This window comes from Chlamydotis macqueenii, chromosome 6 (genome assembly GCF_036417535.1).
Source record: "Chlamydotis macqueenii isolate bChlMac1 chromosome 6, bChlMac1.mat, whole genome shotgun sequence".
Classification (NCBI taxonomy): domain Eukaryota; kingdom Metazoa; phylum Chordata; class Aves; order Otidiformes; family Otididae; genus Chlamydotis; species Chlamydotis macqueenii.
The window spans coordinates 43,673,498-43,701,362 of record NC_141561.1 but is presented as its reverse complement, the minus strand read 5'-3'; the positions used below and the strand labels follow the sequence as shown (position 1 = coordinate 43,701,362).

At 54.1% G+C, this 27,865-nt stretch overlaps 1 protein-coding gene across 1 annotated transcript in view; it reads right to left on the bottom strand.

The window, feature by feature from the left end:
* Positions 1 to 13,273: 13,273 nt before the first annotated feature.
* Positions 13,274 to 27,865, bottom strand: part of LOC147600343 (axonemal central pair apparatus protein HYDIN-like) — a 33,242-nt gene continuing 18,650 nt past the window's right edge. The window contains exons 18-38 of the mRNA XM_086751233.1: positions 27,543 to 27,711; positions 26,815 to 27,000; positions 25,799 to 25,975; positions 24,984 to 25,160; positions 23,617 to 23,810; positions 22,728 to 22,880; positions 22,245 to 22,428; positions 21,646 to 21,787; positions 20,233 to 20,383; positions 19,057 to 19,470; positions 18,754 to 18,981; positions 18,059 to 18,271; positions 17,584 to 17,786; positions 17,224 to 17,406; positions 16,858 to 16,977; positions 16,326 to 16,485; positions 16,044 to 16,220; positions 15,722 to 15,916; positions 14,687 to 14,794; positions 13,944 to 14,348; positions 13,274 to 13,360 (exon numbers count right to left, since the gene is read on the bottom strand). Of these exons, the coding sequence (XP_086607359.1) occupies positions 13,274 to 13,360; positions 13,944 to 14,348; positions 14,687 to 14,794; positions 15,722 to 15,916; positions 16,044 to 16,220; positions 16,326 to 16,485; positions 16,858 to 16,977; positions 17,224 to 17,406; positions 17,584 to 17,786; positions 18,059 to 18,271; positions 18,754 to 18,981; positions 19,057 to 19,470; positions 20,233 to 20,383; positions 21,646 to 21,787; positions 22,245 to 22,428; positions 22,728 to 22,880; positions 23,617 to 23,810; positions 24,984 to 25,160; positions 25,799 to 25,975; positions 26,815 to 27,000; positions 27,543 to 27,711 (4,026 nt within the window). The remainder of the gene's footprint in view (positions 13,361 to 13,943; positions 14,349 to 14,686; positions 14,795 to 15,721; positions 15,917 to 16,043; positions 16,221 to 16,325; positions 16,486 to 16,857; positions 16,978 to 17,223; positions 17,407 to 17,583; positions 17,787 to 18,058; positions 18,272 to 18,753; positions 18,982 to 19,056; positions 19,471 to 20,232; positions 20,384 to 21,645; positions 21,788 to 22,244; positions 22,429 to 22,727; positions 22,881 to 23,616; positions 23,811 to 24,983; positions 25,161 to 25,798; positions 25,976 to 26,814; positions 27,001 to 27,542; positions 27,712 to 27,865) is intronic.

The following is a 27,865-nucleotide window of genomic DNA, read 5'->3' as shown; positions in this document are numbered from 1 at the left end:
GCCCGCCTTCTCGCTCGGTCGTCCTGCAACCGAGTGGGTGCTGGGGAGCGGTGCCTGGCGCCCGGACCCACTAACCCCTTTGGGCACGGCTCCTGCTGGTCCTTTGTTAGAGGCTTGGGAAGGGACATTCCTGGGCGGTTCCAAGCCTCAGGCCGCAGCAAAGCACATGCCGCCTGCCACGCACCCCTGCAGTCTTTTGCTTTCTCCAGCATGGCCCGGAGGGAGCCTAATGCCGGCAGAAGACCGGAGAGAGCCTCTTTGTTCCCAACACAGGCTCTCTGGAATAGTTCCTCTGCTGTTTGTTCGAGGGCCCCCTTACTCACACAGTGAGAAGGAGCGGCCGCTATACCTGTCCGCACCATCCAACGGAAGAGCGGGTCCAGGTCCTTCTTATGCACAGGGCTCTCCACCTGCTGCCCCACGCCTTTCAGCATACTCACCACTTGCTCCATCAAAGCCATATCGAGCAGCTGAAACAGAGACGCCTTACTGCGCGCCTCCCTCACCAATGCAGGCCTGCCTTATCACGTCGGGGTCACCAATTGTCACCTCTCGATCGGCAGCACGGCTTAGGCGCCTGTCCGTCTGCGCAACTCCCTACGCAGGTACACAAGAGACGGACACATGGTGTCTAGCTCTGAATGCCAATTTACTGCTGCATCACAAAGCCTTATATACCCCCCGCTACTCGTACACCCGACCGCCCCCTGACCCTGTGATCCCTAGGTCCGCCCCCTGGTGCTCGCAGGCACCTCCCACCCGCCTGGCCCTGTATCCCGCAGTCAGCATCGCCGCCACCACTTGCTCCTTGTTGCAGCCACCTTCTGCCCTGCGCTCCAAGAGGTGGGGGAGCTTGTTGAGGGAGGTGGTCAAGCGGGGGACACTGGCAACATCGGGGACAGCGTCCTCAGCATTCCCCAGCCCCGCTGCCCCCACTCACTCCTTGAGGCAGCTGCCCTCCGCCACGTACTCAGAGAGGTCGAGGAGCTCAGCGAGGGCCTCGGCAGTCAAGCTGGCGACATTGGCGGTCAAGGCGGTGTCCTGGCTGTCCCCTCGCTGCGTCTCAACAGCTTGGTCCTGGGGGCAGTCGCCAACCACCACGTCCCCCGAGAAGTTGTGGTGCTCAGGAAGGAAAGCAGTGCTGGCGAGGCTGTTGGGGAAAAGCAGGACGTGAGGGACGGTGCCCTGGCTGTCCCCCAGCCCTGCCAGTGCCACTTGCTCCTGTGGGCAGCTGCACTCAGCCACATACTTGGAGAGGTCGGGGAGCTCCTTGAGGAAGGCGGTAAAGTCGGGGACATGAGGGATGGTGTCCTTGCTGTCCCCCAGGCCTGCCAGCACCACTCCTTCTTGATGGCAGCCGCCCTCCGCCCCGTACTGGGAGAGGTCGGGGAGCTCGTGGAGGAAAGCGGCCAAGCTGGGGCTGTCGGGGACACAGGGGACAGTGTCCTCAGCGTGCGCAGCGTGGGGTCGGCTGAGCGAGTTGTTGCTGGTGGCGTGCACTTGTTACATGACATAAACATTGAAAATTAAATATCAATATGAGGTGATTCTTGCTAACTATAGAACTGTAGTCACATAGGTTAAATCTTCATAAAATTTGTTTGTTCCTAAAGGGAGTGGGACCCTAGAGATCTTATAATACGCATTTGTTAGAAGCTAGCCTAGCATATCTTTAATACAATGGTAAGTCCCAAACACCCCCAAACACCCCCTGCAGAAATAGGCCCTGAGCCATCACTTTGGAGCCAGGACAATCAAGCAGCACCGCGACCTGTTCTCAAGACCATATATGGAGATTTCAAGGAGGAGTTTGACCAGCGAATTCGAGGAGGGGGCGTTCTGACGACCACCAAGACCACCAAAAGACCCTCGACTCAAAAGACTGGGCATGCGCGAGTGGATAGGGAAATGATGTAATGGTTTCTCAGAAAATTTATGTTTATGCATATTATTTCTTGGAATTTAATGAATATGTATAATTAATGTGTATTTAACCCGTGCTGTTGATCAAATGGGCGCGCACGCTAGGTGGAGCGATCCCCCGTGCGCCCAGCGCTGCAATAAAGAAGTGCCTGCTTCTTAACTTCTCGTTGCTGTTAAGGAGTTTTATTCCGGATTTCGGTAACACACTGGCTGCTCCAGAAGGGGCTGGGTGAGAGCGGCTGGCCCCTTCTCGGGCACATGAGCAGGCTTGCCCGGAACTTCCAGCGTGCTCAGTGCTGCAGGAAAAGCAAACACAGCCGAGCCAGCCGCGGGGCGATGCAAGCTTTCCTCGGCTTGGCCACCCGCCTGCAGGCTCCGTCACCCCGCAAAGCTCAGCCTGGGGCTTTGCTGTGGTTCTGCCAGTGGGCAGAGCGAGGACAGGCTGGCGTGGGCTGGTGGCAGGGACGCTGTTCTTGGTGGTCTCCCCGTCCTCGCTGGAGGCCTGTGATGGCTTCTGGGTGCTGCCGGGCAGGGTGCGGAGCGCAGGGGGGCCCTGCACCCAATGCTGAGCTGCAGGGCGGCAGGGTGGCGGGGGCCCGTGGCAGGCAGCGATATGCAGCGGGCAGGAGCCTGTGGGGTAGAGGGGCTCCCCCTGCACCACAGCCCACAGCCCCAGCCCCGTCGGCTGGTGGGACACCAGCGTCCCACTCACCACCTGCTGTTCCCAGCCATGGGCACGGGGACAGGGAGCAGGCACGGAGGGGAGCTGCACCACGGGAGGGAGCTGCCAGCTTTCGGGGAGCTGCTGCAGGTTCCCCGCGGCCCCCAGGGGCCCTGGCACCCTGTGCCAGACGCTGGCCTGTGGCACCTGGTAGGTGACGGGGTGGACCTGGGCAGGCTTACAGGACCGGAGCTGGAGCACCTCTCTTATGAGGCCGGGCTGAGAGAGTTGGGGCTGTTCAGCCTGGAGAAGAGGAGGCTCCGGGGAGACCTGAGAGCGGTCTTCCAGTACCTCAAGGGGGCCTACAAGAAAGATGGGGATAGGCTGTTTAGTAGGGCCTGTTGCAGTAGGACGAGAGGCAATGGTTTTAAAATAGAGGGGGGTAGATTTAGATTAGAAATTAGGAAAAAATTTTTTATGATGCGAGTTATACAACACTGGAACAGGTTGCCCAGAAAGGTGGTGGAAGCCCCATCCCTGGAAACGTTCAAGGCCAGGCTGGATGAGACTCTGAGCAGCCTGATCTAGTCAGGGATGTCCCTGCTCCTTGCAGGCGGGTTGGACTAGATGACCTTTGAAGGTCCCTTCCAACCCTAACCATTCTATGATTCTATGATTCTATGACCCCGGCAGCCCTGGAACAGAGGGCAGCACACAGGCGGGGACCGGCGGCAGCACGCCCGGAACCGTGAAGCTCACACCGGGCACCTTGGGTGGCATCGGCAGCTGGAGTGGGAGCTTCTCTGTGGGGGGAAGCAAAGAGGGGTGATGGGGTGAGCTATCGGCAGGTGGGGCCGACGGGGGGTTACCTGGAGGGCAGGAGCCCCAGGAGGAGCTGGAGCCTGCTGCTGTACCTGCCATGGCGGCTGGTCAGAGTCAGGTTTCTGGGGGACAACCAGCCTGCGTCCCCATGGCGAACACTGCGCCAGCACCTGCTTCAGCCAGCCTTGCCAGGGTTTGACTTTTCCTACCACAGCAACTTCCCAGCTCAAGGATTTCCTGTCCCGCTGATGATTTCCTGTCCCCAGTGCTCATTTCCCATCCCCACAATGGTTTCCCATCCCAGCCATGACTTCTCAGCCCCGTCACGGTTTCCTACCCCAATGGTCTCCCATCCCCACCATTTCCCACCCCAAGCGTGATTTTTGTGTTTCATAGAACTGTTTGTGAGTTTGAATACAATTCTGAGCATTGCCATTTCCCTGTCATTCAGTAAAACCACATTCAAGGCTATTTCCACCAAAAGCAACCTGACAGTCCTTCTCACAGGCCCTTCCAACCCAGCCCTCATGTCAAAGACCTTTGAATGAGACTTCCAAACTCCTTGCACCAACAGCCAATGCGGACAGTCTAGACCATCTCTGAAATCAGCTTCACTGAACACTGCCTGCAGTGTAAAGACTTACCCAACAAAGACCTTCCAGCTGGAAGGAAATTCAGGTATCTGAGCAGTATTTCTTGCGTCATCTCCTACGTCTGTGTCCTGGTTTCAGCAGGGATGGAGTTAATTTTCGTCTCAGTAGCTGGTGTGCTTTGGATTTCATCTGTGAAGACTGTTGGCAAAAACACTCTGTGGTGGTTTAGCCCGGATCACCACACAGTTTCTTATTCACCCTCCCCCTACCCAGTGGGACGGGGGAGAGAAATTGGGAAGAAAGGAAAACTCGTGGGTTGAGATAAAAACAGTTTACTAAAAATACTAAAAACTACAAAGCTAACAGGATATAAGGATATTAATATATACAAAATATACAAAATGAACAATGTACAATTTCTCACCACCCGGTGTCCGAATGACCGATGCAGCCCGTCCCGAGCAGTGATCACAGGAACAACACCGAGCAGCAAGCAAAGGGGGAGAGCAAGCTAGCAAGGTAGAGGGAACGATGCCAGCAAGCAAGAGAGAAGAAAAGAGAAGAAAAGAAAAGAGAAGAAAAGAATGCCAAGGGTGCCTGAACGGATACCCGACAAGAATGTCCAAAAAGAAAAGGAATACCAGAAAATGAATACCCCCTCCCATGGGCAACTCCCACTTACATACTGAGCATGAAGTTTATGGCATGGAATACTCTCTTTGGCCAGTTTGGATTCTGTCTGTCTTTCGCCCAGCTTCCCGCATCTACATGTTAACGAGACTTTAACGAGACTTGGAAAGCCAGACAGTGTCCTTGGTCTCATTAACAACAACTCGTATCATCAGAATGTTTTTATCAACATTCTTTGCACACGAAATCCAAAACACACCGGCTACTGAGAAGAAAATTAACTCCATCCCTGCTGAAACCAGGACAGTATCCACCCCTTATTCCATACCATTTACATCATGCTTATAGATATACACACAGATATCGCTATCTCAATCTATGAGCTATCCCTCCAAAGTCTGTTGAGTTGATTTGGTCCATGACTTTGGGCCCCATCTGTGATAGCAGTCTCTCAGGGCAGGAGAGATGGTATGTAGTGTGAAGTTGTTACATACTGCATCTGGAACTCGTAGCTGGTACCTCTGGCGCGGCTGGTGTATCACGTCCATGGTCTGCGGGTTGAAGATGTTGATCTTGAGGAAGTTGTTGTTCGCCAGTTCTGACTCCATCACTGCTGCGCGTTGCTCGGTTTCATCGAAGCTTGTTCTTCACTGTTGAGTATGATTCTTGCTGCACTACCTCTGAGAGAACATAAAAGAACTACAGACATGATTATATACAGTTCAAATTATTGGCTATTTTCACCTAGAATCAAATCTCCTTGAGGTACACATCGGACTTCCCCATCCTCCCGCATCACCCACCAAGTACATTCAGGTCCTTGAGCGAAAGCAATCCCACGGATGGGTTTGCCTTTGCCCAGAGGAGGAATAACCCAGACTGTTTTCCCCAACATGTTCCTTACATGCACCACAGGAACTTTATCACCATCTGCAGTATGTAAAAGTTCAGATTGGGCAGGGCCAGCTCGATTGATGGATCCCCGAGTGTTGACTAACCAAGTGGCTTTTGCTACATGTTTGTCCCAGTTTTTGAAGGTTCCACCACCCATTGCTTTCAGTGTAGCTTTCAGCAGTCCATTGTACCGTTCAATCTTTCCAGAGGCTGGTGCGTGATAGGGGATGTGGTATACCCACTCGATGCCATGCTTTTTGGCCCAGGTGTCTATGAGGTTGTTTCGGAAATGAGTCCCATTGTCTGACTCTATTCTGTCTGGAGTGCCATGTCGGCAGAGAACTTGCTTCTCAAGGCCCAAGATGGTGTTTCGGGTGGTGGCATGGGGTACAGAATATGTCTCCAGCCACCCAGTGGTTGCTTCCACCATTGTAAGCACATGGCACTTGCCTTGGTGAGTTTGTGGGAGTGTGATGTAATCAATCTGCCAGGCCTCTCCATATTTGTATTTCAGCCATCGTCCTCCATACCACAGAGGCTTTAGCCACTTGGCTTGCTTAATTGCAGCGCATGTCTCACAGTCGTGGATAACCTGTGCAATAGTGTCCATGGTTAAATCCACCCCATCATGAGCCCATTTGTATGTTGCATCTCTTCCTTGATGGCCTGAGGTGTCATGGGCCCACCGAGCTAAAAATAGTTCACCTCTGTGTTGCCAGTCTAAGTCCACTTGGGAAACTTTAATCTTAGCAGCCTGATCCACTTGCTGGTTGTTTTGATGTTCTTCAGTGGCTCAACTCTTGGGTACGTGGGCATCTACGTGACGTACTTTTACAACAAGCTTCTCTAACCGGGCAGCAATATCTTGCCACAGTGCGGCAGCCCAGATGGGTTTGCCTCTGTGCTGCCAGTTGCTCTGCTTCCATTGCTTTAACCACCCCCACAGAGCATTTGCCACCATCCATGAGTCAGTGTAGAGATAGAGCTTTGGCCATTTTTCCCGTTCAGCAATGTCTAAAGCCAGCTGGATGGCTTTCACCTCTGCAAACTGACTTGATTCACCTTGGCCTTCAGTGGCTTCTGCCACTCGTCGTGTAGGACTCCACACAGCAGCTTTCCACTTCCGATGTTTTCCTACAATACGACAGGATTCATCAGTGAACAGAGCATATCGCCTCTCATTTTCTGGGAGGTTCTTGAATGGTGGGGCTTCTTCAGCACGTGTCACATCTTCCTCTGGCGGCATTCCAAAATCTTTGCCTTCTGGTCAATCTGTGATTACTTCTAAGATTCCTGGGCGATTGGGCTTTCCTATTCGGGCTCGCTGTGTGATCAGTGCAACCCATTTACTCCACGTGGCATCAGTTGCATGATGTGTAGAGGGGACCTTCCCTTTGAACATCCAGCCCAGCACTGGCAGTCGGGGTGCCAGGAGGAGCTGTGCTTCAGTACCAACCACTTCTGAAGCAGCTCGAACTCCTTCGTATGCTGCCAGTATCTCTTTTTCAGTTGGAGTGTAGTGGGCCTCAGATCCTCTATATCCCCGGCTCCAAAAGCCTAGGGGTCGACCTCGAGTCTCTCCTGACGTTCTCTGCCAAAGACTCCAGGTAGGGCCATTCTCCCCGGCTGTGGTATAGAGGATGTTTTTCACATCTTGTCCTGTCCGGACTGGCCCAAGGGCTACTGCATGAACAATCTCCTGTTTAATTTGTTCAAAGGCTTGTCGTTGTTCAGGGCCCCATTTAAAATCATTCTTCTTTCGAGTCACTTCATAGAGAGGGCTTACAATCATACTGTAATTTGGAATATGCATCCTCCAGAAACCCACAACGCCTAAGAAGGCTTGTGTTTCCTTTTTGTTAGCTGGTGGAGCCATAGCTGTTATTTTGTTGACCACATCCATTGGAATGTGACGACGCTATCTTGCCATTTTACTCCTAAAAACTGGATCTCTTATGCAGGCCCTTTGACTTTGCTTTGTTTTATTGCAAAACCAGCTTTCAGAAGGATTTGGATTATTTTCTCCCCTTTCTCAAAAACTTCTTCTGCTGTGTTGCCCCATACGATGATGTCATCAATGTATTGCAGATGTTCTGGAGCTTCACCCTTTTCTAGTACAGTCTGGATCAGTCCATGGCAAATGGTGGGGCTGTGTTTCCACCCCTGGGGCAGTCGATTCCAGGTGTACTGGACACCCCTCCAAGTGAAAGCAAACTGTGGTCTGCATTCTGGTGCCAAAGGAATGGGGAAGAACGCATTGGCAATATCGATGGTGGCATACCACTTGGCTGCCTTGGATTCCAGTTCATACTGAAGTTCTAGCATGTCCGGCACGGCAGCACTCATTGGTGGTGTAACCTCATTTAGGCCACGATAGTCCATTGTTAACCTCCACTTTCCATTAGATTTTCGCACTGGCCATATGGGACTGTTAAAGGGTGAGCGGGACTTACTGATCACTCCCTGGCTCTCCAGTCGACGAATCAGCTTGAGGATGGGGATTATGGAGTCTCTGTTGGTGCGATATTGCCGCCGGTGCACCGTGGTAGTAGCAATTGGTACCTTTTGTTCTTCAACCTTCAGCTTTCCCACAACGGAAGGGTCCTTTGAAAGTCTGGGCAAGATGGACAGCTGTTTATTTTTCTCTGTCTCCACAGTGGCTACACCAAAAGCCCACCGGCGCCCTTTTGGGTCTTTGAAATACCCGCTCCTGAGGTAATCTATGCCAAGAATGCATGGAGCATCTGGGCTGGTCACTATGGGGTGCTTTTGCCACTCATTCCCAGTCAAACTTACTTCAGCCTCCAATACAGTCAGCTCTTGGGATCCTCCTGTCACTCAGGAAATACAAATGGGTTGTGCCCCTTTATAGCTTGATGGTATTAGGGTACACTGTGGACCAGTGTCTACTAGAGCTTTATACTTCTGTGGGTCTGATGTGCCAGGCCATTTAATCCATACAGTCCAATAAACTCTGTTGTCCCTCTCCTCCGCCTGGCTGGAGGCAGGGCCCCTCTAGTCCTGTTTATAATATTTTCTATTCACTTTCTGTGAATATGAATCAGAAGTCCCTTCCATCGGATCAGAGGTGAGATCAGCCCTTCTACGCTGTCTGGGGAACTGCCCACTGGAGACTGGAGCAGCAAATTGCCTGGAGGAACCTCCCTTTGTGATTGTTTTACCTCGCAACTCACGTACACGTGCCTCTAGGGCTGAGGTGGGCTTTCCATCCCACTTCCTCATATCTTCTCCTTGGTCATGCAAGGTAAACCATAGGTCATCTCGTCGGGTGTACCGTCTCCCTTAAGCAGGAGGAGGATGAGGTCTTCTTCTAATAGCTGAGATATTAGTCCGTGCAGGTGGGGAGCAAGAATCTTCGAGTTTCTGACACACCTCAGATAGTTTTTCTAACAGTTTTTCAAACTGGCTTTCAGATTTCTCAGTCAGTCTTTCTATAGCTGAGACACAGGCCCGCATTGGGGAAGAGAGATTGTCTTCATATTGTCAGAGCTGGTTAGCCACTGCACGTACTGGTGGCATCTCATCATCTTTCCAACTCATTGCTGCCAGTGAGTTGGCATACGATGATGGTGCACTCTGTACAAATTTCCGCCACATGGGTCGGGTGCATTCAATTTCATCTGGATCTACGGATGTCCGTGGGTCATCCAGGTTATGATAAATCAGCTCCCGAACAGCTAATTCCCTCAGAAACTGGATACCTCTCTCCATGGTGGTCCACTTGCTTGGGTGGCATACAATATCTTCCTTAAAGAAAGGAAGGTCCCTCACACCTGACAGGAGTCGCCTCCAGAGGCTGCAGGCTGCTGACTCTCTTCCAATCGCCCTGTCAATGGCTGCTTCCCTAGACAGAGATCCCATCTGCCTGGCTTCCCTGCCTTCTAATTCCAGGCTACTGGCCCCTCTGTCCCAGCATCGGAGCAACCAGGTGACAAGTTGCTCACCTTGATTACGGCTGAAATCTTTTCGCATATCTCGCAGCTCACTCAGGGATAGTGATCGGGTGACTACCTCACCTTCTGCCTCTCCCTGATCATGTGATGGGCCTGGTTCATCATCATCTTTCACTATGCGAACTGATTTTTTGGTGTATTTCTTATGTACAGGGGCAACTGATACTGGTGTGGATGATTGGTTTTTCGGTTTTTTTTGGTACTGCTTGCCGAAGTTTGAGTAGCCACAGTGTCTGGCATGGGGGCTGAAGCAATCGCAGTGCCCATAGCAGGGGCTGGGGTAGCTACGGTGCCTGCCGCAGCGGCTGAAGTAGCTGCAGCATTTGTAGCAGGAGTTGGAGTAGCCACAGTGTCTGTTGCAGGGGTTGGAGGAGCCATAATACTTTTTAAAAATCGTTTAAACCTAATCAATATCAAGATCTGAGATAGCTGCAAGAGACTTGTCACCATGAACATGGTGGTAGGGGTATCAAAAGGGTATTCAAAATTCTCAAAAGCTGTTGAAATTAGCTTGGTGAGGGGGGGAAAGCTGTAAACAGATGTTCCCCCCGCGGCCTGGCTTCCCGGAACAAAACAACAGGTATAGTTCCAAACAACACCCACAAGATGGCTCCCGAAATACCCGGGTGGAGCTGCCTCTGCCTCCTCGCTCTGCGCACTGCCCGCTGCCATTGAGTACAGATATGAAAATGGTCCTGTTACCAGCAATCTCACTAAACAAATCAGTGCCGCATAGCACAGCACAACCATAATCTTAATCCAACAAACTGCATTGATAAAGCGTGCACAAACACCGACAAACAGAAAATACGGCAAGTAGGGTGCTATCCAATACAGCTCTAAAAACAACTGCGAGAACAAATAAAACAACATTGTGCCCAGCGATGACCAAACCGGCGTAATGAACACTTGTAACAAATCTGTTTTCAACAAACTGTGTTCAAACCTGTCCTTATCCCAACCCTTCGGGACTGACCGTGGCTTGACCTTGGATCCTCAGACTAAGGTCTGATGATCTCACGACTGATCTAGTGAGGCCCCTTCGAGCCCCACGTTGGGCGCCAAAAGGACTGTGGTGGTTTAGCCCGGATCACCACACAGTTTCTTATTCACCCTCCCCCTACCCAGTGGGACGGGGGAGAGAAATTGGGAAGAAAGGAAAACTTGTGGGTTGAGATAAAAACAGTTTACTAAAAATACTAAAAACTACAAAGCTAACAGGATGTAAGGATATTAATATATACAAAATATACAAAATGAACAATGTACAATTTCTCACCACCCGATGTCCGAATGACCGATGCAGCCCGTCCTGAGCAGCGATCACAGGAACAACACCAAGCAGCAAGCAAAGGGGGAGAGCAAGCTAGCAAGGTAGAGGGAACGATGCCAGCAAGCAAGAGAGAAGAATGCCAAGGGTGCCTGAACAGATACCCGACAAGAATGTCCAAAAAGAAAAGGAATACCAGAAAATGAATACCCCCTCCCATGGGCAACTCCCACTTACATACTGAGCATGACGTTTATGGCATGGAATACTCTCTTTGGCCAGTTTGGATCAATTATTCTGTCTGTCTTTCGCCCAGCTTCCCGCATCTACATGTTAACAAGACCTTAACGAGACTTGGAAAGCCAGACAGTGTCCTTGGTCTCATTAACAACAACTCGTATCATCAGAATGTTTTTATCAACATTCTTCGCACACAAAATCCAAAACACACCGGCTACTGAGAAGAAAATTAACTCCATCCCTGCTGAAACCAGGACACACTCTGATGATAGGAGTTGTTGTGAAGGAGACCACGGACACTGTCTGGCTTGCCAAGTCTCGTTAAAGTCTCGTTAACGTGCAGATGTGGGAAGCTGGGCAGAAGACAGACAGAATAACTGGCCCAAGCTGGCCAAAGAGAGTATTCCATGCCATGAACGTCATCCTCAGCATAAAAGTGGGGGTTGCCCATGGGAGGGGGCATCCATTTGGGCATTCCATTCTGGCATGCACCCTTGGCATCCATCTTCTTTCCACCTCTCTTGCTTGCTGGCATCGTTCCCTCTCCCTTGCTGGCTTGCTCTCCCCCTTTGCTTGCTGCTCGGTGTCCTTTCGTGATCGCTGCTCGGGACGGGCTGTGTTGGTCATTCGGACATCGGGTGGTGAGAAATCCTACACTGTCCATTTTGTATATTTTGTAGATATTAATATCCTTATATTCTGTTATCCTTGTAGTTTTTAGTATTTCAGTAAACTGTTTTTATCTCAACCCACAAGTCTTCCTTTCTTCCCAGCTTCTCTCCCCCATCCCACTGGGCAGGGGGAGGGTGAGTGAGAAGCTGTGTGGTGACTTGGGCTAAACCACCACACTCTAGGACACAGAAGGGTTTCCCCCAGCTCCCGAATCTGGAGCTCGCTTCCAAAGCAGAAAGGCAATGAAAAAAACACTTGGCATGAATAATTGCAATCAAAATTCGTTAGCAAGCAGTCTCAAGATAGATCAGAAAGCCGAGCCACAGCCCATCAGCTGGAACCCTTGTCAGTGCAGCAGAGCCAACCCTGAGGAAAAAGGCACACAGCTTCTTCTGAAGAATACCAATCCGTGACGGCAAGCGCTGAGAATGAAAACGTTTGGGTAAGGATTAATAACAGGCTAGCAGATAAAAGTCCAGTGTGTGACAGGCTTGTCCTACCAGAGTGGCTGTCACGGCCAGGAGAAACTGCAGATCCTCCAGACAAAGCCCTTGCTGTTCAAGGAGCTTACAGCCACCGCACAAGGGGACCTGGACTGTCACACACGGTGACAAGGCCAAGGGAGCTGCGTGCAGGCCTCCCACGCGCGGCTTGGACCACGTTTGCAACTGAAGTCTCTCTCTGAATCAGGAAACAGCAACGGTAAAGACCGTCCAAGAAGGTGGGAACCCAGCACCACTCCCGCTGAACAGGCTGTTCCCGTGCCCCTGTAGCTGTCGCTCACCAAGGACGGACCCTCACGGCAAGACGAGGGAGCCGTGGCTCCGGAGAATGAACTCTCAAACCTCCCCAGACTTCTCCCTCCTCTGCCTCACACGTTTGTTCCATGTTTGGTACAGAAACCCAGAAACAGAAACATGTAAAACCTGCACTCATTTGCCGGCCAAATGAAAATATGCAATGGCCAGGCAAAACAATATCCCTTCATCTACTCAGAAAAATACAGATATCCTTCAAAACAAAAGCGCACTTGGATGAGCTGCACAGCAAAAGCTGTTCGGTCCTGGGGATTTCCACACACGCAAACATGAACACACCCGTGTGCACAAGAAAGGCGGCACACAACTGGTGAACTGCTTGTTGGGGTGGCTGTGCCCCAAAGCCTTTTCTAAAGGACTGTTAGCAAGGAACGGCTGGCACACCCCGTCAGCTGCGTGTTCTGTTGGCCTCTCCTGGCTGGTGGAAAGGGTTCCTGCGCTTGAATGTCTCCTGAAGGTCCTGCTGGGTATAAGCGTCTACAGCCACCGGCTCATTCTGTTAGCAAATTTCATTCTTAAGAGCTGAAGCCAGCTCTGCTCCCATCAGGAGTCACAAGAGAGGGCTCGATGGCAATCCAAACTCTTGCCTAACGAGTGAGCACTGAACAGCCGCGGGCTGAGCGCAGCGCTGGCAGAAACGGCTCCGTTTGATCCTTCTGTCAGTGCCTGAAGGGCACAAAGAACTGGAACTCGGGAGATCAGCACGGCATTCGTGGGGATAGTTGCACAAATGAGATGGGAAAACCATTACCAGCCTTTGGCAAGGAAATTTGATCTCAGTCTTCACTCAGTAACGTGCTAAAAACCCCTGAAGAGACCGACACGCAAAGGCTACAAGTGATGTTGAGAGGCTGTGTTTTCAACTGGGAAAAGGGGGCAAGTGCTGACAAACAAACCCATTTCATACCACCCAGAACGGTAAGGCAAGGCACCCAGGATTGGCCCCGCTTCACCATGAAGGACTAACATGCTGAAAAGCAACCATAGATCAACGAGATCTCAAAAGACAGTTTTTCGGGATGGTCACAGGAAGCAATAGGGCTCTGGGGCTTTCGCTACCGGTCAACCCTTGCTGCCAGGGAGTCAAGGACTTGGTGTTATTCTGCATCCCAGCGCACCCAGCTCAGCTGCCAGAAATCAAGGTGTGTTTTTCTTTGCTCTGATTTTCTACATGGGCAATATTAATCTCTGGCCGCTAAGTCCCAAATTGTTTCTCTATTAGAATGCAACTCTGCAACATACTCTACTTTTACAACCACTAATTTGATGGATCCAGCTTAAATTAAGATGAATAGACACCAATGAGAACTCTTTTAATAGACTATGGGTGAGGGGCAGCTTTGTCCAGGGACCTCCCAAGGGGGCACAGGTCACTGGGGAGGGGGGAGGCCCCTGAGGTGGTAGACCCAGGAGATGCCTGCCCCTCCCCGGGCAGGAGAGCAGCACCTTGCTGGTGAAAGGGGCCTCGTCAGCGTACAGGCCGCCCTCCAAGGAGATGGTGATGGAGGCGGTCTTCCTGGCGCGCCAGCTCTCAGGGCCCCTGATGGTGAAGGCCAGGTGCTCCACTGGGTCTGGAAAGGCCAGGGGCTGCGGGAAGAGGTTTTTGAAGGGGACGGAGGTAGTGGTGCCGCCGGCTGTGATGGTGAGGGGTCCCTGTGCCTTGGGCAGGAGGATGAGGCCGAAGAGGGATACGCCGGACTCCCCACCAAGCCGGATAGAGAGCTGCAGCCCGGCCCTGGCTCTGCACACTTGGTGGGGCTTGGAGGTCACCTCCATGCTCTTCTCTGACCTCCTCTGGCTGGCACGGGCCATGCTGATGGTTTTCGCTGACTGGAAGTTGGCCCAGTTGTTCTGCAGAGGAGAGAGAAGAGACAGTGGAGGGGCTGATCACCAAAGCAGAGCCAGCAGCTCGGGAAGGAACCGCTGGTCCCCTGCCATCATGCTGGCTGGGGTCCCTTTCCCTTGCCCATCACCCACCTGTACCCTCCCACCCCTCACACCACAGCCCTGGGGAGTGCTCGTGATGAATGGCCATAGGGGCTGCTGCCCAAACGTGCCCAGCAGGGACAACCCCGCACCCAAACGCTGGGGGACCTCAGCGCCCAGCTCTGGCAGCAGTGGAGAAGTGCTTTGGTTGCCCATCTGCAAAGGCACTGCCATGCACCCGCATTACTTTGTTTCGGGGGCACCCCCTGACCTTGAGAAACGCTGGTGCTCAGAGCAGGCTCGCAGGCCTCTGCGGAGATCTTGATGTTTTCGGTCTGAACGACCCCCAAGATGTCTTCTGCATCTGAAACCTGAGGTGACAAGAAACAAGCACTGCTTAGCCCCTTCTCCTCCATTCTTTTGCTAGACAATATCTGAGTCCTTGTCTCTACAGGCTGCTTCCCCCATGGCCTCCCCTGCGTGACAAGCGCTGTGAGCACACAAGCTTTCCTAACCTGTTCATCTCCCGGGCTGACCCAGCGGGGTTCTGCCGCAGTAAGAAACCCTGTCAGCCCAACTCTTCTCTCCGCCAGCAGCCGCGTGGCTGCTAAAGCACCCTGGGAAGCAAAGGGATCTTAAAGCCACCACAAGCGTGAGGTGTCCCAGAGCAGGGGGCATCGACAACCAACCCTCTCCTCTTCAATCACCCAGCGTCCTCACTGAAATGCATCCCCGAAACCATGGGGAACAGCCTCCCAGGGTGAGAGTTTGTCGCTCTCTGTCAAGAGCCCCAGACAGAGGCCAGGACGGGTGCAGCGAGCATGCCAAAGTCTGGACAACCCAAGGACAGCGTTCAACCTGGCACAGCAGCAAGGTGGTTGTAGCGCGGGCTCAGGGCGCAGCCTCATAACCCAGCCGTAAGCCCTGCAGAGGCAGCGGCTGGTTTTCTGGGGTGACGTGGATGCCCGGGGATGCAGCGCGTGTGCTGGCAAACCCAGCTGGAGGCAGCAGAAGCTGGGGTCGTAGCACCCCTGTCCCTGTCAGGCCCATCTCTTCCTGACTCCCCAATATACTTGCCCCATGGAGCTCAGCTACCAGGGCACCCGAGCAGTCACTTCGTCCCCAAGAGCCCCTTGCTGCTAAGGGCACGGCCCCCCAGCAGTGCAGGAAGGAAAGAATCTCTGGAAGCTCATCCTTTTGCCCTCTTTGCAGGGTACCCTTCAAGCAGCCTCCATCCCTAAGAGCACAGGGCTGATCACTCTGCCCTGCTCTGCCAGGGAGGGCACAGTCCCCCTCACCTCCAGCTGGATGGTCTTCAGAATGCTGAGAGCCTTTGTGGCCTTGAAACGCAGCTGCACAGCAAACTCCGTGTGGGGACCCACGATGCCGCTGTCTTCTGACACCGAGAAGTCCTCGCCCAGGTCTTCCAGCCCAATGAGCCGCCAGGCCACGGGCAGCGGTGTGCGGTTTTGCAGGGCCAGGGTCTCATTGTCCTTCCTGCAGACAAAAAGAGACACTCAGCACCAGCTGCTTGATGGGCATGTTAGTCTTGCAGTTGAATGGAACTTGGAGCAGCCCTGGCTGACAGCTCTCGTCCCCGGCGAGGGGCTGTGGGGTGACTGACCCGGGCAGAAGCAGCGTGTTGAACGACAGCTCCTTGGGGCTGACCCCCAGCTCCACCTGCACCCCCTGGCAGCACAGGCGGAAGACCACCGGCTCTGGGTTCCCCTGAACGCAGCAGATGAGCTTGTCTTCCACCAGGCCGGCTGAAGTGGGGTACGCCCAAACGCTCAGCTCCTAGCCCCGTCCCCGCAAGAACAAACACACAAGAGCATTCAGTCAGCAAGAGAAACAGCTCCTGGGCACTGCCACCGCTGCCTGTCCTACCTGCCTGTCTCCTACCTGCTTCTCGTTCGGTTGCAGCCTCATGCTGGGAGGCTCTAAAAGGAACGTGCTCTCCTGGAGATCGCGCTCAAAGGAGAAATGCACCTCTGCTTCCAAGGGGCTGACGTTCAGGATGGTTATCTTCTCACAGTTGCTGGGATAGCGCAGCTCCTTGTACCTGTCCACAAAAGGGGAAAAGGCTGCAGAGGAGGTGCCAGGACCACAGCCTTGATCACATCTTGAGGAAAGCACCGTGTCCGGGCAGCGGCAGGCTGCACTGGAAGACCATGTTCCCACGAGCAGGCTAAGAAAAAGGATCACTTTGGGGCACATTGCACGGAATATGGGTTCATCCTTGCGTTGCTTTGATGTCTGCCCCTATACTTGGTGCCTCCATGCCAGAGGTGTGACGATGCAGTCACGCACTCAAAGAGCGTTTTACAAAATCTAAATGGAAAGGCACCTGGAAAAATAACAGTATGCCAGGCACATGGCTTCTTCCGCCTTCTGTGTGAGCATCAGCTGCTAACTCAGGGCTGGGAGCACGTACCCGTCTCTTGGCTTCCCACACAGCAGCGGTCCAAAGTGGAAAACACCCGTGTCCATGACATACTTCTTGGAGATGATGTCCTCATCCTCCTTGCTCTCCCTCTGGTGGGGAAACACCAGCCTGGGGAGAGAAACAGGGAATGAGGAGCTGTGAGATGCTCCTAGGTAGGAAACCTGGTCAGAAAGCCATAACCCTTCTGGGTGGCTGAGGTACCAGGACTGGTTCCCAGCTCCAAGCACGGGAAGATGCTGGGCTGCTCAGGCAGCACGCTGTGCCCAAGCCAGAAGGTCACAGGGGTACAAGGGGCAGCCCTGGCTCTGAGTTCAGGGGGAGCCATGCGTGAGGGCTCCCACGCGCCAGCCTTACCGCGGGTCCTGGCTGATGGCGGGATACAGGCAGGTGCCCCTGCAGGGCAGCTGGTACAGACGCTTTGTCCCCAGGATCTCAAAATGCAGCGTCTGCTCAAACTGGCCCAGTTCCGTGGAGCTGAAGTGGACCTTCAGTTGCACCTCACCGTGGGCAGGCACTATCCACCGACAGCTGCTCAGCCTGGCAATTAAAAAGGAGATTTCAAACACTGGGAAGAAGCAAATGAGGAACGGAGGGTTGTGGACTTGCCATGCCATGGAGGCACCGGCCGAGGGTGCCTGCAGAGCTGGAGATGAGGGACCTTGTCTGGCAAGATGGCTGCGAAGCAGAGGGGTCACCTCCTGCCTCACAGCTCGCCTGACAGGTCTCCCTGGGGATGGAACCGTGTCCACATCACTTTGGTCCAACCTGGGAGGACATGTGGGTGCTCCTGTGTCCGGCCTCTGGAGATCTCTGCTGCCCCGGCTGGAGCTGCGCTTCTTCCTCAGAGTCTTCGGGCTACCCACAGCTTTCTCCTTCCTCGACCGCCCCCTTGTTGGAGTGACCTGTTTCTTGGAGGTCTTAACAGCAAGGGGAGAGAGAGAAGAGAGAGAGAGGTCAGACCTGCCTGGAGACATCCCACCCTGGAAAGAAAGCTGTGGCTCTTTTCTCTCATGATAAAGAACCATCCTATTTCTCAGCAGAGAGACAGCACAGCTGTCTCTTTTGGACAGACAGAAGGGATGCCTGCAGACACGTGGCCCCGTCATGATTTGACCGCCCTTCCACAGTGATTCTTTTCCATCTCGCCTGCCCCCCGTGCCCCCATGCAGCCTGGCCCCTGCCCTGAAACCTTCACTGCGGGCACAGCGGGGGCATCCACGACACTTACAGTCACCGCCTGTTCTCCTTCCGCAACAGCACCTTCTGGCACAACAAGCTGGAAGTGCTGGAGGGCTTCTCCTGCTGCAGGGGCCGTTCGCTTCTCCGGGTAGCGGATCACGGAGTACAAAGCAGGAGGGGGAATGGGAGGCCCAGAGGGACCCAGTCCCAGCTCATCCAAGATCTAAAGCAGAAGACAAAACTCTCTTTATACTCCCATCACCTTCAACCTCCCACTTCCTTAAAGGCACTGAGCTTTTGGCAATGGGGTTTTTAAAATTATTATTTCTAGGGAGTACAGTGCTTTTTTACGCCCAGTGGGTTGGGCAGGCTCCAGAGCAGTGCCAGGACCTACAGCTGAGACCTAGAGAGAAATCTCTCCTCTGAGTGACTCAGCTGAAGGCAACACCGACCATGAGCTGCCCTGCCCTGGAACCATCTGGAATGATTTCCACACTGGGAAACTGAACGGACAGGATGCTTGAAGAGAGAGCACTCCCGCTTTGCACCCGTCTGAGGGATGGTGAGAACCTCTCCAGCCACGGGGCTGCTCCGGAGCCGTTGTGGAACAGTGGCCTGGACAAGGCTCTGTGCCCTTGTCCGTGGGATGCAATGCACCAGGGCAGAGCATGGCAGGCTCAGCACCTGAGCTTCACAGGGCTTTACCTGCTCTGCCACTGGCAGCTTGCTGCTCTCCAGGATCTTCCTGGTCACATCTTCTGAGCCCAGTGCTTCGATGGTCAAGCAGGGCACCCTGCCACGCTGGCCTCTGCATGACCCTTCTGCACCTTCCCCTTCCAGCTCAGATAACGCGGAGTCCTCAAGAGCCTCCAGATTTTTTAGCCGCTCCTTCTTCGTGCGCTTCTTCTCCACGCGCTCTTTCTTGGAGCAATCCTTCTCCAGGCGCTCTTTCTTCACACCCTCTTTCTCCAGGCGCTCTTTCTTCCTGCACTCCTTTTCCAGTGTCACCTGATGCTCTTTCCCTCTGTTTTGCTGGCTCCCGTGGCTCAAGGCAGGCTGGCGCCGGGCTTCTGCTTTGTGCCGCACCTCCGCTTGGTTCAGAGGGGACAGCAGGATACCCTGAACCCTGTCCCAGAATGACAAGATATGCGCCACATACTTCTGCGATGCCTCATAGATCTTAAACCTCAGGGCCAAGTTCTCGCTGTCACTCAGAGCCCCCTGTTCTGCGTCTGAGTGTTGCACACGCACGGCTGGGCAGGCATCCATCAGGGAAACCTTGCTCTGCTTTCTCTTCTCTTCCTTGTCACTCCCAACAGCGCCTGAGTGCTTCTTTACAGATCCTCTCTTGTCTACCCCTTTGGTGGCATCCAACTGGTTGCTGGTGGAAATGCTGGTGTTGCTGGCGGATGCGTTCGTGTTCTGGGCAGGAGGAGCAGGAAAAAGCAGTGAGCATTTCAAAGCACCAACTCAGATGCTGCAGGGCAGTGATGATCTTTGCAACAGCACCCCAAGCCTCGCCTGAGACCTGTGCTGGGTGCTCCACAAATCCCAATCCAGAACACAGCTGGTACCCAGGGTAGCTCAACTGAAACCAAACTCCCCAGTGCCAGACTGATGGGGAGTCCTGCCCACCAGATGAAAAGTAGAAAAGCTTCTCCGAACCAAACCAGGAAATTAAAACACCTCCGTACTCCTGTGCAGTCCTCTGGGCTCCATTCTGGTGTGCTGAGCGTCCCTGTGCCTGGCTGACACTTGAGGAAGTCTGGTTGAATACCTAAGGCCTGGCGGGATCTCCTGCCAGGCATGTAGCAAAAGACACCCCATCCCAGACGGATCATGGCCCAGAGGTGTAAGTCATGTGCAGAGTGGGGAGAAATGCTGGACTAAAACTATCTAGGGCTTCACAGTGAATGTCTGGAGTTATGTGAAGCCAAGACTCAAAGGCAGCATGATCCCACAAATGCAGCTCCCCAGCAAACCCATGGGAAAACATCCCTGGCGAAGCAGCAGCATGAGCAAACACCGGCTCTTGTTTCCCAGCACAACCCCACGTGTTACTCACTCAGGCCCATTCCTGGGCCCAGCGCCGCGTGTGGCTGCTGGCTTCTCGGGGAATGGTACAGCTCCGTGGGAAGAAGCTCCCCAGGGCTTTTACTCATCTCTACAAACACAGCCACCCACCTGTCTGACTCCAGGCTGCATTTTCTTCCCTGAAGCGTTAACTTGGTCTTTTCCAAGCTCGCTCCTACTCCTCTTGGAATTCTCCAGCTCTTGTTCCTCCTTCAGGGGTTCCAGCTCCTGACGGTGCTTTTCGTCAGGCTGCTCCATCGCCCTTCAGGAAGCCAAACAGAAAACAGCCCTGTGAGTCACCACCAGAAATGTGGGCTCGCTGCAATCCCAGCTGGCCCTGCACGCCATTCATTGACCCTGAGGCCAGACAGAACTCTTAGGCCATCGCCATGGACTTCCCTCAACCTGGGGAGCCTGGGAACATCCAAAGGGCGGCAAGGTGAGAGGGGTCCTCCAGGGCCAGCCAAATCTAGGCTTTGCTGTCCTAAAGTCTAAATTGTGCTGCTTCTCCAATCAGGTCCACCTGGACCCCTCCAGCACACTGCCAAGGACGGATCCACCATCTCTGCGCACTGATGCCAGAAGCCCTCTCTTGCTCTCCCAGTTTCAACCAGCTCACAAATCACTAACGCCTCCTTATCCCTGCGCCAACACCTACGAGGCTTATCCAGCCCTTCTCCCTGGGCATAGCCTGCTCCTTACTGAGGACACTCACATCAGTCAGAAAGCAAAGGTAACTCCCCTCCTGCAAAACAGGCTCTCATCAACCAGGCTTCCTGCTGGAACCCAGCCGTCACCACGGGAAACTTGTGCCGTCTCTCCTGGAAATCAAGATTGGAAGCAGCCCTAGCCATCTCCTCCCAGAGCAACAAACTGGGGCCTGTGCTGACAGAAAAGCTGAAACGCATGCTCACTTGAAGCAGGTCCCCCTCCCAGTTTGACACTTCCCCTGTGCATCCTCCTGGACAGGGCTGCTTTGCTGGATCACAGCTTCTCCCAGGCGCCCCTGCTGCTGCAGGCGAAGGGGAGCCGAAGAGACACCAGCTTCTATGGCTGGCGGCGCTCAGTCAGGAAAACCCTGGGAGATCAGCGTTGCACGGGCTTCACCTACAGCAGGACTGCTCTCTACACCAAGGCAGCACAGCTGCACCTCACACCAGCCCACACCACAGCCCCTCTGGTTTGGTGAGGAAGGGGGATGAAGAAGATGGCCATCCACAGCATTAACTCAGAGACACTTGTGGGTGCAGCGGCAAGGCAAGCACAGAGCCCAGCTGCCTGCAGCCAGCGTCTACGCCAGAGGGCTCACTGCTGAATCGGAGAGAAGATGTTCTCTTCTCTCCCAGCGCAAAGTCCCTCCCCTGTCGGGAGCCAGGGAGGTGGAACTGGCCATCCTTGTGCGGCTTGGAATAGACACTTTTGGCGTTTGCTCTGAAAGCCCTCTTAGCTCAACCAAGGTCTCTGGAGCAGGGAAGGCCCTGAGGGACACTATCCTGGGGAGTTGTCCATGGAAGGCTTACAGACCTCCTCCTCCTCTCACGCCGGGCTTGTAGGAGCCTCTGATTAAATTGAGTTTTCTCTTCCTCCATGAGGGCATCGTACTCGTCCTCATCCATCTCCCAGAGACGTGCTTCCTCCCTCCTGGCAGCTTCTTCCCGCTCCCGTTCTTCAGCACAGACCAGAGGTGAAACCATTAGCCACTGCAAGTTCTGGAGGAGCTGCAAGGATTCACAGCTCTGTCCCGACCCAGCCTATCATCCTGCCAGGCCATCCTGGGGAGCTCATATCCCTGCTCCAGCGTTCAGAGAATCCCCCAAACTGTCGCCTGTACCTTGCCTGGCTCACGTGCACCAGCGCTGTGGACAGCTGGAGGGTGGGTAGTTACTGAGCCACAACAGCTTGCACTTGTGCCCAAGCTTTAATGGCAGAGACCAAGGGGAATCTTACAGCCTCAGCTCTGCTGTGTTTAAGCAACTGTGAGCTGAGTGCTGGCTACACTGAGGCAAAAGGCGGAAGGATTCATAAAACCGTTTCTTACAAGCTCTGCTGGTGACACAGATACACACGGGTAAGGTTGAGGGCTTGAGAGAAGATTGGAAAGGCGCGGAGATGAAGATTCTTACCTTCCTGCTCTTTCGCGGCTGTCTCCCTGGCTTTCAAAGAAGCATAATCCCGGAAGAGGTTCACAAAATAGATGTGAGGCCGATTTCCCACAGCTTTGAGCAGGCAGAGGAGCGCAGATGCCGTGCTGCATGCAAAGCAGGTCTCCAGGCCATCAAACACCACTCCCTGGAAGCAGTCGCTCAGCTGTGAATCAAGTGGCAAAGGAAGAGAAAGTCAGCGATGGCACGCGTTGGGCTCTCAGCTACTCAGTCAGCCCAAACGGCAAAGGGCAGCGCGTCGTCGTTCCAAGAGCATCGGCTCAGACAAGCTCTGATCTTTCCCTGCGCTCTGCCGGCTTCTAGCATCTGCAGCTTGACCCAGGCGTGCCTGCACGCAGCCCAGGACTTCTCCAACAGCAGATACAGATCCCCTCCTCTGCAAACTGTACCTCACCGCCTGTCTCTCTGTAGCAGGAACGTATCATTTGCCCCCACCCCACGTACCTGCAGCCTTTCCGAGAGGATGGCCACCAGCAAGTCCTCAGGCAGCACGCAGCTCATCACGCCCAGCTCTCCCGCTGCGCTGTCACTGATGCTCAGCCATCGCTGCGCAGGAACGCAGGGAAGGGCTGAGCTGAGCTCAGAACTCAATGAGCCCTGCAACATTGAACACCACGAGAGAAATAAACCACCTTGGAACCCCCTGAACATTTCCAGCTGCTGGGCTTGCAGCTCAGGTCTCTCGCTCGCAAGACAATAGACCCAAAGGGCAGGCCAGCAGCTCCAGGGGACAACCCTGGGGGTCACATCCCTTGGCCACAAGAGACCCAAGCTTGCAAGCCCCTGGCACAGCGTCCCACAGCTTTGCTCACCACCTGCAGCCACTTTGCCAACAAACCATACGACTCAGTCGAGTTTTTCTGGCAGAACACAGGTTTTTGTTCCCACCCCACGCCATCCCCAACCTGCCCAGCTGCCTCTCTGCACTATCGTTCCCCACACCAGGCTCTGGGTGACACAGAGCCCCGCCACGGTAAGCAGCCCCTGCACTTTTAACAAGGCCTGTAGCGACAGGAAAACACGTAACGGTTTTACACTCAAAGAGGGGACATTCAAACTAGACAGAAGGAAGACATTTTTCATGATGAGAGCGCTGGAACATCGGAACAGGTTGTCCAGAGAGGTGGTGGATGCCCCATCCCTGGAATCATTCAAGGCCAGGTTGGACGGGGCTCTGAGCAACCTGATGTGGTTGGAGATGTCCCTGCTCCCTGCAGGGGGTTGGGCTGGGTGGCCTTTAAAGGTCCCCTCCGCCCAAACCCCTCTAAGATTCTATGATTCTCAAAGGCAACAGAAAGGTGCCATGCACTAAGCTGTGCCGATCACGCTTCACCCGGGAGCCTGTCAGGTCCATTACATGCTGTTTCTGGGACAGGCGCTCCTTTTTCTTTGTCTTGGCCGCTGCAGAGCTTTGGGAACCGACAGACTGCAGGCTGACTTTGTTGGCAGAGGGCGACTGGCTCCTGTCTGGGCTGCGCTTGCCATGGGCCCGGAACTGCCGGCGGCGGGAGGCATCTGCGTTTTGACCTGTGGAGGGGACAAACGGCTCAGTGGGGCTGGCGACGGGCGCTGTGGGGAGCAAGCAGGCACCTCGCACCTCCATGAGCACAGCCTTGTGCCCTGGTAGGGACACAGCACTTGTCCCCCAGCCTGCCTGGCACTGGCAGCACTGCTCCCAGAAGCAGCTCCCTCCCTGCTTCTCTTATTAGCACGAGAAAGCACACCACCTGAAACTAGATTGGAAAGCTAGAGAGCTTTTAATTCACAGCCCTGTGTCCGTCCCAACAAACGTGCACACAAGTAACACCTTTTCCACAGTCACTCCCCCTATGGGTCAAGCCAAGGATTTGTCCTCCAGGACTATTGTTTCTGTACCTTGCCCCCATCCTACATTCTCAGATAGAGACCGTAACACGCAGCCCTGCCCCAGCTGCATCACCCATCTCTGCTGGAGCTAAATCCTCCACATGGGATAACCCCACCGGGGACCCAGGCCCTTCTTCCTTCCACCAGCTCCCAACCCAGCCAAGTTCAAAGCTGAGCAACGCAAAACTGCCCCCACCACAGACAGGGTCTGGCCTCACCCTGCAGAGCTTGGGGCACCAGCTGCCCAATAAAGTTTCCTTAAAGTCTCCGGTCTCACAACGGAGAACAGCACAACTGGCACCAGCTGCCTAACCTGACAGCCTGTATAGGAACATCTCTGGAGAAAAGAGCTCATCTGCAGCATCTCTCTCATCTGAAACTGCCCCAGAAGGTGATCCTTCCCTTCCTCTCATCTTTGTGAAGCCACACTCAAAGTCAGTCGTCTAATGCTTCATGAGCCACTTTAGAGACCTTTTTCCTTCTTAAAGTGGGCAGCAGATCTGCCTGATGGCCCTGAGGAGCAAGCTGGATTCAGCTTTGAGGAAACAGGAGAACTCTCAGTAAGACACAAACAAGTGTGCTTCACTGCTCCTAGAAAAAGGAACCGGTGCCAAGAAGCTCAGGAGCAGGAAAAGTGCCCCTGCCGGATCCCGGAAAATAGAGAATTTTTTTAATACCCAGAGATGTTTGAAGAAACGGCTTTGCATTTCTACACGCTGCAGCCATGTTCCCCAAGAGACCCAAGGGCTGTCAAGCTGCTTCTCTGGAGCAAGGGAGGTGGATGGTCATGGTGGGTTTCTGAAGCGCTGCTGGGGGTCCAGCGTTTCTCCTTACCCGCACGCTCTGTCTCCTTGCGGCTCTTCTGCTCGATGGCAGCCCTGATGCACAGCTCCCGGGCACACAGCCCTGCTGAGCTGCTCCTCTTCGAGATGGCTTCCTCCACCACGGCATCGATGGACAAGCAGGCAGCGCCATAGTATTTGGACAGCGCGACCGCTGCCGTGGTCTTGCCTTGAGAGAGAGGAAGACTGCTTGGTGACACTTGCACATGAGGCATTGTCAGGGACAGGCTCTGGAAATGCCCCAAAAAGTATTTCACATTTTCAAGGGCAGGGGGAAAGCACGTGCCCCTTAAGGAGAGACCATGAGGGAGGCAGCCTGAGCATGGTTAGAAATGTGGATCATCTCCACCTCATCTTCAGCTGAGGACTTTGTCCCTTGTGGTGACCTCGACCCTGGGCCAGAACACTGCTTCCAGCCCTGTCCCACCACCACACAGACTATTATTCGCTAGCCTGTGTTGCTCGCTGCTGTCTCAGGCAACCTCTGGGCACACTTTGAGGGTCAGTGTGGGCTAGGGACTGCTCTCACGAGGCAACATGGACCCGAGGCAATGTGGTCCCACAAAGCAACAGGAACATGGCCACACTGCTTGCGGGAACGAGAGCCCAGCTCCTAGCAGGGACACAAGATGAGCCACACCACCTGCATCAGCTAGGCGAAGGCCTGAGGCTGCTTCATGTACCAGCAGAGCTGTGGCTCACCTTGCTTCACTTCACTTGGTCAACCAAGCACCGTGGTCCACCAGGAGATATATGTCTCTCCTGCTGCCCCCCCATCCTGGCAGCCACGGCCTGCCGCTCACGTACCTGTCAGGGGTGCCCCATGGACGATGACGACGATCCCTCTCCGGTTTCGGGCTGCGCGCCCTTCTGCAGAGAGATCGATGCCAAGGTGGCGGGCAATGGCCTTAGTGACAGGGCTGTTGTCCAGTTCTCCCGCTGCCTCCTTGCTGCTGGCGGTGCTTTGCTGATGCTCTCCTGTGCAGAAGCAGGTAGAAAAGTCGGTCTCCTGCCTACCTGTCATCCTGATCATCCTCCCATCCCCTCAGGTCCTGGGAGAGGAGACTGCTGAAACCAACGTCACACCCAAGATCTCACCATGCCCTTCCTTTAGACTTGTGCAGATCAGGGTCTGCCCTAGATGCTGGTGAAGGTGCCTCTTCAGGGTACAGGAAATGGGGTGGCAGAATGGGGTGGCAGAAAGAGAACAAAGCAAGCAGCCAGCAATGCCTGAAAGGCCTGGGCCAAATCTTTCATGAACTGTCGTCATGGGAGATTGGTCTCAGGTCCTGCTGAGTAAGGGGACACAGGCAGAACCAGGCATCTTACTCAGTCCCAAGGCAGATCGCAAGCTGAAGATCAAGCCATTATCCAAAAGCCGGATGCTTGAGGAATATTACTAGCAGGACATCTGGCCGGGCTCTGAATTCACCAGAACAGCATTTACAAAGAGTTCCCACCTTTGACCTCAGGAGGTCACCAAAAGACAACTCAGCTTGCAATGCCACGTAGGACAGCGAGCGCCCTGCCCTGCCCTGCCTAGCAAAGGGAACAGCATCATCCTGATCCCAGCAGCTCCTGGGGGCAAACATGCTCATGTGGCAAAGCTGGGGAAAACCTCCCTGGCCTCTCCCTTGTCCCTGCCCCAGACTCCTCCCGGGATCCTGCAGACTTCCCAGAGAAGAGCGCATTCCGGGCCTACAGGAGTGAAGGTGGCCCCAGGCTGCAGGGAAGTGATGGAGCTGACACTCAAGTCCTCCACTGAGACCCCTTTGCCACAACGGACATAAACCAGGTGACGAGCTTAGGGTTGTTATCTGTCCCGCATCTTTTCTCAACGCCTTCCTCCTCCTCTTCTCCACATTCAGCTTTAGAGTCCACCTTGTTGGACTGGCTTTCATCAAAAATGGAGGAGGGAACGACCGAGCTGTGGGATGAGATGGTGTGAATGATCCCAGCAGAGTGCTTCCCTCCTTGAGCTGACAGAGACCGGACACTTTCAAAGTTTGCTCAGCAGGAAGGACACAGGGAGGGAAGAAGAGAGTGAACATGCTCAGGCATCTGCTCTTTGCCATTTGACACTTTGCACAGCCACATGCAAAAGACACAAAATTGCCCAAGGAGGGAGACTCCCAAGGCACAGGGAAGTCTGTCCAGGCTCTGGCTGCCCTCAGGGGAATTTTGAGCTTGTGCTTTTGTTGCTGGGAAGAAACAAATCGGACATAGCCGGTGGTATTAGACCTGGTCCGACTGTCTGAAGAACTCATCCCATCCTACTCTTTGTGGATGAGGGACACAAGGGGACATCCTGACTACTGCCCCAGTCCACGGCAGGCAGATACGAGCTTGCTTTGGCTGCACTCAGGGCTGGCAGAGGATGCGTGTTACAAGCCACAGATTTCCACCTGGAAATTCCTCCACCAAGCTAGGGAATGGGAAGCTGCTAAAAGCATGGGCTTTCCATGGACAACGAGGTCATGGGGAGCTCAGGGTGTGTGGGCTGAGCTCCCTGCTGTGGCCACACTCAGGAGAGCCAATGCCAATCCCTCACCGTTGTCCTGGCCTGCTGCTTCCCCAGTCCTGGACTGTGCCTGCTCCTCTTCCAGCCTCTTCTGGTCCTCATAGTACTCCAGCACCTCTGGGGGCAGCTTCTCACCCGGGGCACGTGGTGGCAGCAACAAGGTGTTGTGGCGATCGTAATCCTTCAGCGTCCGCAGGATCTGTGTGCATAGGGAAAAAAAAACGTAGGTGGGATGTGATTCTTGACCTTCATCACACGAATAGACTCCCCAGCCAACCCATCTTCTCCCTCATTCCTTCCTCCCAACGGCACGGACTATCCAAGCCCCTACACACCTGCCAGCAGAGGTGGCC